The sequence below is a fragment of the Urocitellus parryii genome (genome assembly GCF_045843805.1).
Source record: "Urocitellus parryii isolate mUroPar1 chromosome 13 unlocalized genomic scaffold, mUroPar1.hap1 SUPER_13_unloc_11, whole genome shotgun sequence".
Lineage (NCBI taxonomy): Eukaryota > Metazoa > Chordata > Mammalia > Rodentia > Sciuridae > Urocitellus > Urocitellus parryii.
Window position 1 is genome coordinate 931,840 of NW_027551763.1, and position 12,819 is coordinate 944,658.

The window sequence follows — 12,819 nt, forward strand, 5'->3', positions numbered from 1 at the left end:
TCTCCCTCCACCTCTCTCTGCTCCCTTTTATGTTGGTTCTCTCACTCCTGCTCCTCACTCAGGACCAAGGCTTAACTCTTGAGTGATTAAGTCCAGCTATGCCTGCTTGGACTCACCCTATGGTTGTCTCCCTGTCACCTACCTTTGAGAAAGGCACCAGTACAGACTTTGGGGCCTACCCTTGGCTTCTCAACCTACCAACCAAGTCTTGGCAGGCTCTGTTGGGACTCTAAAATATTGATGAAATATTTTCTCAAGATGTGCTGAAATTTTAAACCCAGTCATTCATGGTATCATGATCTTCTGTAAGAATGGGAGGCTTTTCTATTGTCTTAATTTTGTGTCCATTACCAGGACTCCCAAGATGCTTCTGGTTTGGAAATTTTCCAGAAGGAACAAGAGTTACTGACAAATGAAATAAGGCACATCTAATTGAGTTCCAAGAACAATACCTTTTCTATCTTTTTCTTCTTGTGGCTAATATGCAAATAGGAACAGGTACAATTAGCAGTTGTTCAAGTCATACCTGCCCAGAATCCCCTGGGCTGCAGCCAGAATGATTTCAACATGCTTGATCTAAGTCCCGTTCCAGAAAAGATTCAATTGCTCTCCCTTCTTAGCTCACAGGGACCGTTTTGAGCCCTACACAGGCTCAGCAACACACACAGAAATGAATCTGTGTGCCACGCACTGTGTTGATGTAGCTGGTACAGAGACACAGCCACGAGGTGGAGTCGGAAGAGCTGGCAGTTGAAATACAATGCAGCAAAAACCATGAATGTAATGAGCAGAACAACAGGGCTGACTGGATGAAGAGGAAGCCAGTTAGTCTCTGAGGGTATCTAATCACCATTGTGGCTCATTGGAACCTGAGTGTCTGTGAAATTTCATACTCAGTAACTTACCTAACCAGAGAAATGGACCTTGGTTCTGCTCCTGCAGAAGACTACAGCACCCCCAAGTGGATATTTTAAAACCAATTCTCCAGGTGCCAACTTCTTTCTGTTGAGGCACATTGTACACATTGAACTCCGCAGGGTCCAGGCTCATTTCTTGTTGCCACACAATCAGCTGAAATATTAAAATCAGACAATTCAGGACCTGAAACTCTTTTCTAAGAATGAATGGTTGGCTTTATAATTTTGTTATTTTACTTTTGAACTTTTAATATGGCTACCAAAAGACTCCTGAGTTAGGAAAATCATCCAGTGAAACTGAATATAGAATAAGGATGACTGACATGTAAAATGCATTTTGTAGAATTAAAAGCAAGAGGGGGGGGGAAATCCTCTTCAAGACAATTTGAAGACAACTTGGTAACTATGGTTACCTCTAATTAGTGAGCACCCTATGCTTTCCAGATTTGACTGAAGGAAAAGTGAAAGGAAAACCAATACCAAATAAGTTAAAATGCTAAGCTCCACCGAGTGCATGTAGTCTAGTATTCTGAACATAACAACAAGATCAAGTTGGCTAATAACAAATCAGCCTTCTCCATCTTCACCTTCACTTTCTCTGTCTCTCTCTGCACAACAGGGACTCATAAACTCAAATGGGGAGTTAAGAAAACCTCCATGAAGAAGGTGACACGAGAGGTCAGGTGCTGGATAGGCAGCTCATTATAGAGTCACACTGGTGCAACAGGCCGAGCTGGCTGAATTAAGGTGAAAGTACAGAGTGTCCAGAAGGGCTCCTCCTATTCTGTGCTGGACACCAGGCAAAGGAGGCACCTGGCTGTGGTACCCTGACAAGTGTCCAACAGACAGTCTGTAATTACTTGGATTTGAACTTGAGCAGAGAGGGAAGCTCCCAGAGAACTTGTTCTAGAATGTTCTTCAGGTTTCCTAGGAGATGGGGGCACAACACAAACAGCACATCCACACACAAAGAAAGAAGCCAGGAGGATGCATCTCCTGCTCCACCTCGGTCCCTTGGCCCCTCCTAGAGCCGAGATGTTGTCAAAGCCCTGTCTTCTGACTGAATAAGTCTCCAGCAGAATCCAGGCTGGGCCACACTTATAAAAGAAGGACAGAAAGCTCCTGTGTCTCTCTCTTGAGAGGTTTCTCTCTACTCCGGGGAAGAAGGACTTCAACTTACAAGTGATGAGCTAGTAAGATGGGTTTCCAGTGAACACTAGAAGCTGCAGTTTACAGAACCAAATGGCTATTCTCTTCCTGACTAGAAAACAAGTGTGGAGTTGGAGCTTGAATAAGACAAACTTTGGCCTCAATTGGAACCTCTGCAGTATACAATTTTTTTTTTCATCCATTCACTCAAATGCTATTTTCTGAGATGATTGTGGTCCAGGCACTGTGCTGTGCACCAGAGATGCTGAAATGAGAGCTGAAAGGGACTGACATCTGGCTTCCTAATTCTAGTGGGAAGTGGTAAGTCAAGCCAAAGAGCAAAGATTTGGAGTCATTTGCACTTGGACACCTAGTGACATTTCAAAATCAACTGTGCATACTTCAACTCATGGATTTCTCCTGAAACTTTATCCACCTAATACCTTCCCCAACTCAACTGATGGCAACTCCATCCTTCCAGCTGCTTAGGTCAAAAGCCCTGGGACGATCTTTGACTCCTCTCACCTTCCATCTAATCCTCAGCAAACCTCTTTGTCAGATTGGCTTCAAAATGCATTTAGAATTTGCCCTCTCTTCACCCCTTTCTCCACCACCACCTGGAACAGAGCCACCAACTATCCGTCTCCTGGATTACTGTGCTAGCCCCCCAATTGATATGACTGCCTCTACTCTAGAGTTTATATGCATAATTATAGCAATGTGGTAGGGTCTTTGTTTCTAAACAGGACTCAGAGCCATGGTTTATCATCACACTTTCCTTCCTTCACTGTATTTGCGACCCTGGAAAGCCCATCTAATAGGCCTGGCCACATATGGTTTGGATCTTGCTAAAATGAAAATTTTCATTACTCTCACAAAGAATTCCGACCAAAGGAGGACAAAGTTGAACTAGGTGCTGGAGGAATGAGTCACAATTATCAACCAGTAGGAAGGACTGGCTTTTTTTCAACAGAGAGAATATGGGGAATTGCTTAAGCAGGGGATGGAAGATTGAAAAAGCAAAAGGGAACGTTGGGAAAACATAGTGCTGACAACCACAGGAATCAGAGCCCCCACTTCTGTAAGACTTGGGGAGCAAAGGAAACAGGTTAGAATAAAATAAACTGAGAAGGCTGGAGGAGGGGGTCCTGAGCAGGGGAACCCAGAGCTCTAAGGGGAGGGTGCGTCTCCACTTCCCTGCCTGAGCAGGAGGAAGGAGTGTTGTGCTGAGGCAGGTCTAGGATGAGGGAGAGCGATGTTGTTGCCAGGGTGGAGAAGCGCTGATGAGGGAGACAGCTCACAGGCAGGAAGAAACAGGTCTCCTGCTTCTCCTTCTGCCCTCAGGGGTCTCCCTATCTGCAGCACCTGACACAGAAGCCTCAGCAGGGTATATAATGGTGAATTCACAGGTAAGAGACAGTAGCTTAATCATTAGATTTTCCCCTGATTTTTTTTTGTCTAAACAATGCCACATATTTCCTTTGCTCCCCCAGTCCTACAGAAGTGAGGGCTCTGATTCCCGTTGTTATCAGTACCATTGCTTTATCAATTTTCCCTTTTGCTTTTTCAATCATCCATCCCCTACTTAAACAATTCCACAGTTAACACTACAATGCAACCACAGATTCTAGTTCATCAAGTCAGGGTCAAGAAGGACAAGATGTGGCCTGGACATCTCCTATAGATCCTGTACTTCTGTTTGAAGAAAACCATGCATTTATGTTTCTTTGCATGAGGGGTGGCTGTATCATCAAGTGGAAATGTTCAGTGATGATGTTGGTTTTGAGGTTAAGTAAGAGAAGAAGGGCCCATCCCAAGGCATCAACTTCTCCCCACTGCTCTTTGCCATGAGGGAGATTTTTCTAGAAGCAAAAATAACAAATTATGTTTAAAAGCTTCATCACTTAACCAGAAATTCATTATATTTAACAAAAAGGTGCTTTATACCATAGAAGTCCCCACACCAGCACTACCTGAAGAATGGTCTCAGGGCTCACATCAGTCTGCAAACTGTCCACAATGAGATAAGAATGGAAATTGAGAGTAAATGGTTAGGTGCATTTTGGACAATTAACATTGTCATGTAGTCCAAGCACATGACCAATCATGTGGGTCCACTCAAGTGTCAGGGAACACTTGTGTTGATTTGCAGGTGGCATGAGCCACTAACTAATGATCACATTACAACAAGTGATGCTTTAAGGTTTGTTTGGCAATCTTTTGCCAAAAATGCCTAAAACTATGAGCAACTGTAAGTGTATATTTATTTTTCTAATTTGTTTCTTTTACCATGAAGGTAATTCTTATCCAGCCTTTCAAAATTTAAAGCTTAACATTATTATTTAACTTGGAGGCATAAAAATTTGCATTGTGTAGCCTTCAGCCTGAATTACAGACTGGAAAACAAACCCCACTGTAAATTTTTTGTCAAGAAATTAGATATATCAGCTTCAACCTGGAATGTTAGTAAAAGAGAGCTGAGAAGCTTATACATTATCCCTTGTAAATGGGACAGTTATCAACCTGAGCTAGCTGAAAAAAGATTAAAAGAATCATACTCATTTATTATATTATAAACCTTAATACTGATAAAACAGTATTCATTCAAAAGCGGGTCTCAGTGTTTAGTACAGAAAATCACCACTTACCTATCTTTTTACTATTTGGTTAGTTATAGCTGCAGAACTATGAAAGTTGAATTTAACAATGAGTCTCCACACTAAATGCCCTAGGCACATTTTCAATGAATAATGGGTACTGTCTTCATAATGCTTTTAGTTTTCCCTATGTTTGTTCCTATATTTTAAAATACAATTTAATGTCTGTTGAATCCAATTAAAATTTGATATTATATTTTGGTTTCCTTTGCTTTGCATTTTATTTTTTCTCAAAATTTGGTGTTATGGTATTTTATAAAAATATTGACTCATGATGAATTGATAAAAATGCAAAATATGACCAACCAGTTATCACTGAGAGTTGAGAAGTGGCACTTCTGTAAAGTGTCTGTAAAGACCCAGAGGCTTGGCTGGCTGTTGACATCTGGCTGAGCCCTCCCTCTTCATCCCTGGGACAATTATGGTGGGTCAGGATTCCATCCTTGAGAACAGCCACTGACAGGGACCAGGGGCTAGACCACAGCTGATGGGCTGCGGGGCCTACTTACTTGGTTCCTGGTTCCTGAGCCCTGCAACTTTACCTGCTTTGGCTGGTCGGTTCCAGGTTCTACAGAACACCAGAACAGCTGAGAATACAGTACAGTTGCTTTTTCTGGGGCCTGAGGGTGGCAGGATACTCCACTGTTGGGGGTCAGGCACCTAGGAGAGGCAGGGTTTGGATATGGCTACAGCTATTCAAGGCCTTAGTGTCACAGGTAATAGAGGCCCCGAGGAGGACTGTGGGCTTATATATTTTGGGGTATGGAAGAACAACACATCTCTTTTCTGTTCTTTCTCTTCTAAAAAGAGGTCCCTAAACCTTTGGCTGTACTTCAGAAATCTCCTCTTCCAATGGGTTCCCTGGAAACTCATGGAAACCTTGATGGATTTCGCCTTGCCTTTCATGTCCCAGGTTCCTCTCTTGCTTTCTTTTCCTAGATTTGTCTCATCTGCTATGCGTTGCTGAGCTGCTGGTCCCCAAGTTGCTGATCTAAGCTACAGGTCCAGATTTCCCTCACTGGTTTAAGTTCTTTGGGGTTCAGAGCAAGAATAGCCTAGCATGGTGTATGCTAGATACTATTCAACAAACATTTTAGTCCTGGATTTAATCACTGTGCTGGGCTTTATGGGGCTTGGAAAATACAGGCTAAATGTTAAGGCGAGGGCTGGGGCTGTAGTTCCGTGGTAGAGTGCCTGCCTAGCATGCATGAGGCACTGGGTTCAATCCTCAGCATCACATAAAAATAAATAAAATAAAGGCATTCTATCCATCTACAACTACAAAAAAAATTAAATGTTAAGGAGGAAAAGGGTCATAATGCCTATAACTTATTTGCAAATGTTTGGGGTGGGGTGTAAAAGGAAGATGCATTAATTAGGTGGGCTAATTTCAAAAGGTGGGAAATACCCTAATAACACAGAGCATTTTGTAAACTATTTTTTAAGATGCTTTCCTTTGATCCCGGGTATGGCAGGAGGGTGTGCAAGTGGTTTCCTCTCAATCTGTGATGTTTCTTCTCTTCCATCCACACCCGTGGGTAAGTGGTCTTCTTGGCCATACATGCCTCCCTGCACTTCACCCGGAGGACATCAACCAGGCCTCCCAACTTCCTGCCCCCAAAGCAGAGGGACTCATTCAAATGTCCTCATGACCAGTTCAACTGCCCACACACAGGGAGACCCTCTCTGGATCCCCAGAGTAGCATGGAACGTAGATCCGACTGTGTGGAAAGAGTGGAAAAACCCTGAATCAGGTGGGAACCTTGCAACCTAGGGAGTCCTTGCGGGTCTGGCATTGCCCACCTACCCCCACGCAACTGCAGCCTAGAGAACCCACTGATGCTCTAGAAATTATCCGGATTATGAGGGGCCGAGTCTCCTCCATTGGCATTTCCTCCCACCGTGCACCCATGACAAACTGTTTCCATGCAGGTCGTGGTGTAGAGGGGTTGGGAGGTTCAGCTCCTGCCCTGGATCTCTTCTTCTTAGGAAAGCAAACCCCACATACCTGATCTTGTGCTTCCATCATTAGAGCCAATTCCTTCAAGTTTTCTGCTGTCTCCAAGTGCACTCTACTTGCTACAGGAAATATATTCTCCCATGATTTTAAAATTACAACCCTCCCTGCCTACACATACACCACCTCAATTCAATCCCTAATATAAGCCTTGCAATCAGTTCAGATAATTCAGATAGACTTTTCCTCTCCACCAACTTTTCCCCGGGTGGTATCATATCTGGGTGGAGGCACTTGCTAGAGCTGTTGGGGAGGCTGTGTTACTTCCTTTGTACTCTTTGCAAGGCCCCCTGGGAAATACCTGCCTGCCTACCTGCTCCTAGGCAATGTATCCAAGTGACTCCCACACGGATCTGGGGCCAGGTGCTTTGAGATCTTCTGGTACTTCCCTGTTGAGGCCCACCTGCTGCCATTTCTAACTTTCTCATTGCGCAATGTGGTTGCTGCCCCGTGATGGGTGAGAGTCACCCATGGAGGAAGGGTTCTAGAACATCCTCACTTTCTCAGGCTTCCTGCAAAACTAGCTCATCTGTCCTTGGATCCTCAGGCTCATCCAGGGCTTCTCCTATTACCTTGGACTCAGCTCATGGACAGGGATAGATGAAGGGCTCTTACATCTGATGTAAGTGGAATCCTTGTCCAAACTCCTCCTTCCCTTGTCTACTTGAAGAACATTTATCCAGTTCTTGTCCTAGGTGATTGGCAAGTGGGATTAGCAGGGTCAAATAAGCAGAGAAGAGAACTGGCTCAGCAAGTTTCCCTTCCAGATTATTTGGTCATACTCCAAACATACACTTAGGTTTTCTTTCATCATAACCAGAAACCAAGAATTTGACATCTTTATTTTTGGGTCCTGGCAACAGTCTCTTTGACAATTTCCCCCTGGAGCCATAGCATCCCCTGATTGAACTCTCTGGGCAGGGGGGTTGCTTGGGACCCACACAAAGAAATTCAGCAGAGAACAGGAAAGAAACAGAACCACCTCAGACATCCTCCTGCCACACCCACATGACAGAAGAATGCACTTTGTAGACTGTGAAACCTCTATTAGTGTGCTTCCAACTTTTTAAGATTAACATTTATTTTTTTTGCATCTTCTGTTTGAAAAACTTTTTTTTTTTTTTGCTTTTTTCCAAAAACACTTGAAAGTGACTTGTGGACATGAAGTGCCTTTATCTTAATTCATTAGCACACATCTCCTAGGAAACAGGCCAGGCTCTCATATATCCACAGTATAAATAATTGAAATTTCATATTGATGTAATATTTTAAAATATATGCTCTATATTCAAATTTCTCTGACTGTCCCAACATTATCTTTTTAAAGCATCTTTTCCAGCTCAGTATCCAATTCAGATCTGAGTTGTGTTAGTTGTCTCTTTATCCTCCTTTAATCCAGAACGTTTCGACCTACCTTTCACGTCATTGCCGTTTTCAAAAACACAGTATTGTATCACCTTCATGATTCAGGTTTTGCATTTGTGGCAGGAACAGCACAGAAATAATGTGTGTGCCTTCCAATATGTCACACATCAGGGGACACTAGTATCACTTTGTCCCATTTTGGGGTAATGAACCTTACATTTCATGATGAACTTAAAGTGGGGGCTCACAATTCTCTCCACTGCAAAGATGCTAGCCCCCGCCTTTTGTAAATTAACATTCTGTAGGAAGATATGACTCTCCTGCTCCCTAACAAATTCTCACCCAATGGTTTTAGTATCCATTCCTGTCTGAATTAGCTATGAGAATTATAGCTGCATATGGTAGCTCTTTCTAAATTCTCACTTGGCAAAGTGGGAAGACCCAACACCAGGTCATCAGGCCTCAAAGCCTTGCCTGCCCCTGCTGAGCAGATAAACCACCCATTCTTTCTCTACACTTCAAGCAAGTTAGAATGCAGTTGTCTGACCTTCTCCAAGTTCTATGTACACACTTTACAAAGTTCTACTCTTCCCCTGTTAGGCACAATGTTGATTTGTCTAGCTCAGGAGGTGGACAGCCCTCCTGCACAGAACTCCCACCCTACACAGCAGTTCTCAGACTTCAGTGTGCCCTAGAATCACCTGGAGGGCTTTTTAAAACAGCTCCCTGTTCCCTCCCCTGGGGATTCTGGGAAGCCTTCCAAAAATCTTAGTGATTTGACACAAACGCTTAGATCTCTTTCAGATGACAGGTCTAACACAGGTTCATGGGGAATACTTGTCCACGTACTTGGAGATGCTGGATAATGGAGACTCCACCATTCCAGTTTATGGCTTTGAACTTTAACCCACAGGAAGAGAGGAGCATGCAGAACCATGCCTGGGATTCCTGCTGCTCACAGCCCACTGGCCTGCTCAATGGCAGTGGATGGGAAATATGGTGATCAGATGGACTCTTTGGTGAGTATCATGGTTTCTTTGACCCCACAGCATTCCATTATCCTACCAGCAAATGACCACATGGGCCTTCCTTCTGTGATCCTCACTTTTCTCTTCATGGGTCTTTGCACCAGCTCCTCTCTCTGCCCAAAGACACCCAGGCCAGATCTCACATGGCTGATTCAATGCCCCTCCCTGGAGAGGCTTTCCGTGACTGCCCAATCAGAAGTGGCTGCTCCTCCCTCACACCCCTCTGCTGTAATTCTCTGCATAGCCCTTCTTATTCTGCCGGGTGTTGTCCTTCCCCATTCGGTAGACTGCATACTCCATGACAGCAGGACACCTCTTGTTCATCACTGTCCCTCTAGTACCTAAAACATCTGGTACATGGTAAATGCTCAAAAAATACTATCTCAACTGATGAACCTCAAGGTGGATTACTATCCCCATTTCACAGATTCAAAAGGGAGGGCCCAAAGAGGACAAGTGGTTTGCCTGAGGTCGCACCAATACCAAATTGTGGTTCCTGGTTTTAATCTATGTGCCATGTCCCACTAGTGATGGTAGGGTTTCACGGCCTTCATCTACCAAGGTGGCAGAATAAGTTGCATCTGATCCTTTCCTTCTTCTCTCAACTGCCCCTCAGGTGGGCCTCCACTGTTCTTGGTTCTTAAGTCTCTTAACATGACTCCCCAGACGGCAGCTGGTAATGTTTGTCTGGGAACTGGTTTCATAGACGTGCTCACATATGTGGGAAATCACATAGATGCAAGCTTTTTTCACTCCAGTGCTGTGATAGCGAAAGATTAGAACTGACTCCATTACCATCTGTACTGCTTTCACTGTGATAGGTGTGCACAGAGGAACAGGGTGTAGCACTGAGAAGGGAATCAGATTTTGACTGGGAATGTGTCTCACCATAAGATATGGTCTCATGTAGGAAGAAAGGGAGGCGATCGCAGCATGGGCGGTGTATGCCTTTCATTTACTTTCCCCAAAAGAGATGAACACCCTCAAGTCTGAGAAACCCATCTCCTAGATGATAAGATGAGAAGACACTAGTCAGGAAACTAGGGTGGTTTCCATCATTTGAATTTATTTTATTGATACTCATTAGTGAATAAAATTTTATTGATTTTTTTTGATGCACTACAACTCACTTTTTGGTAGTGGTTGCATAATGTTGATCATTTAATTTATTTACTATACTAAATACTGCAACCTCTAAATTGCCCATTTTTACACTGGTGTTCCTGATGGGTGGGTCCTCTCTGAATACATAAAGTGGTCCGATCAGTCCATGGTTTTTCATATTCCTTTGTTATTCAACCTACTGCTTTAAAATACATTCAAATAAAAAGGTGTAAGTAACTTGCAGAGAATAAGGACACACTAGGGTGAGGGGAAATTGAGAACATAACCAGCGCTCTCACAGTCAGAGGACAAATGGTTTTGAAATCATGGGACCGAAGCTGCCTCCTCAGGGACTTCCTCAAAGAATCCTTGATGGACGTAAGTTTAAACTCACTCAACTGAAGCTCACATCTTTAGCTGGGAGGGAGGGCACAGGATGACAATTTCATGTATAGAGGATGTTATCCTTCCACAAATATCCGGAACAGGTGGTCATGGAACACCTTGTTGGGCAGTGTTCCCAGATGAGAATAAATAAGTTATCTGCTTGGATTGCAATGCCACAGACACATAGACTGGAGCTGGAAGGGTATTTGCTTAAATCATGCCACACATGGGTAATAAATAAAAGTTCACAACTTAATCGGCTACAGCAACAAGACCAGGCTCTCTTGTGGGCTTGTGGTTCTTTTCATTAGCACCTCTAATCTCTCCCTAAGTACAAAAGGAGGCACAAGGAGACTAAGGGCTTTTTGGGGAAGAAACTATCTCACTGTGACCATCCTGTTTTGAAACAAGAGGGCAAATGTGTGGGCACTGAATGGTGACCCCATGAGTAAGAGTGGGTTGCCCATTTCAGAGCAAGAGCTTGAGCCAGCAGAAGGCCGATGCCCGATTCCTGCCCTGACCAGGTTGGTACGATTTAGCTGGGTTTCTTCTCCTTTACCTTTACGGTTGACAAATTTCTTGAAGAAGTCTTTTTCCTATCCCCTTTCCTCAGTCCTGCTGTTAGAGTTGTCTTGGGTCTGGCCTTCAATTAACCTGCTTGTGACACTGGGTCCCAGAAATAAGCTGCTCTCTCATTAGCAACTCGGTGTGTTTGAAATTTGCATTTTGGTGTCATGGAACCAAACAGACAACAGACACTGCCGGTACCATGGCTTCCCTGCGTGTATGTATAAAAAAAAAAATGGAAAAAATAAAACAAAACATCACACAGAACACAGAGGGACTGCTGAACAAAGCTGTGGGAGTGTGAATACATTCTCTTCCAGGTCAGCTGTGTGGCCTGACAGCTGATCACAATACACAGGACGACTTCAAGTTGAAGGCATGAAAAGAAAAGATCACACCTAGAAAAGGGAAACAACTGTCCACTGAGGCAGAGTAGTGGTGGTCTTGAAGAAGCTGGGCCACCCATAAAAGAAAGAAAAGCTCTCGATTGTGAAAAGCTATGCCAGGTGCGTGTGGCCAGGATGGAGGCCCCTTAGGCTCTTAGGGTGGGCGAGGCATCCCAGGACACCCCGGGACGCCAGATGCATTATGACCTGGGCCGCTTGACAGCCCCTGGGGTACGGTGGGGAGCTGTCAGACACGGGATTCACTGGTTCCTATCCATGGGATAAGAACACACTTGGGAGTTTCAGTGCTTCTCAAAAGCAAAGAAGAAAGGACACCACCATTCCCAGACTCCACAGGTGAAGTCCTCACCAGAGGACAGTGCGGGGGTACTTCCTGTGGGACTGGAAGAAAGGGCGGGGCAGACACAGGGTCTCCAAGTCCTATGTACACACTTGACAAAGTTCCACTCTTCCCCCTTAGGCACAAGGTTGATTTGTCTAGCTCAGGAGGTGGACAGGGATGGGAAGAGGGGGAGAGTCTGCTGCAGGGGGAAGGGGAGGCAGGGAACAGGGTGGAGAATGCCCATCTCCTCTGGGGCACAGGCCCCGCAACCTCACCGCAAGCTAGTTTGTTTGGGGAGCTTAGCACCCATCAAGATGCCCGAGGTGAGAGTCACAGGGGCTTTCATCTGCATGCTGGATCCCATCATGGTGGGGAAGCTGCGATTCCGTCGGATGCCACTGTTGAGCTGCAGTCCACCAATGGCACTGGTGATGGTGGGACATCCGAGAGGCAGGCCCTCAGGTACCAGGCCTCCAGGAACAAGGGCTTGTGCTGGCCCTGGGGGCCCACAGAGGAGAGGTCACTGATCTTCAGTCAAGGTGGGGACATGGGCTCACCCTGAGTTCACCACTTTGGCCACCCCAAACCTCCTGACTTTGTCCACGAGGTTGAGGTTGGAGACGGACACGTCCATCTGGCTCTCGCTGCTCCTGACGTTCTTCTTTTCTCTCACCTCCCTCAGGATGGAGCTGGCTGGCTTGGAAGCCAGGAAGTTGTCGTAGGGAGGGCTCCTGCACTTGAACTCAAAGGAAGGCGGGGAGGACGTGGGGGTCTGTATAGGCGAGTTCGGAGGAGTAGAGGGGATCACAGCCCTCTTGGGAGTGTAGGAGTGCAGGAGGGAGCACCGGTCGGCCCTGTCCCAGCTCTGTGGGTCATAAACAGCCGCAGAAATGCCCGCT

General features: G+C 45.1%; 1 protein-coding gene across 1 annotated transcript in view; it reads right to left on the reverse strand.

Annotated features, from left to right (window-relative positions):
• Window positions 1–12,191: 12,191 nt before the first annotated feature.
• LOC144251333 (trafficking kinesin-binding protein 1-like) overlaps window positions 12,192–12,819 on the reverse strand; it is a 46,385-nt gene continuing 45,757 nt past the window's right edge. The window contains 1 exon segment of the mRNA XM_077794334.1: window positions 12,192–12,817. Within this exon segment, the coding sequence (XP_077650460.1) occupies window positions 12,192–12,817 (626 nt within the window).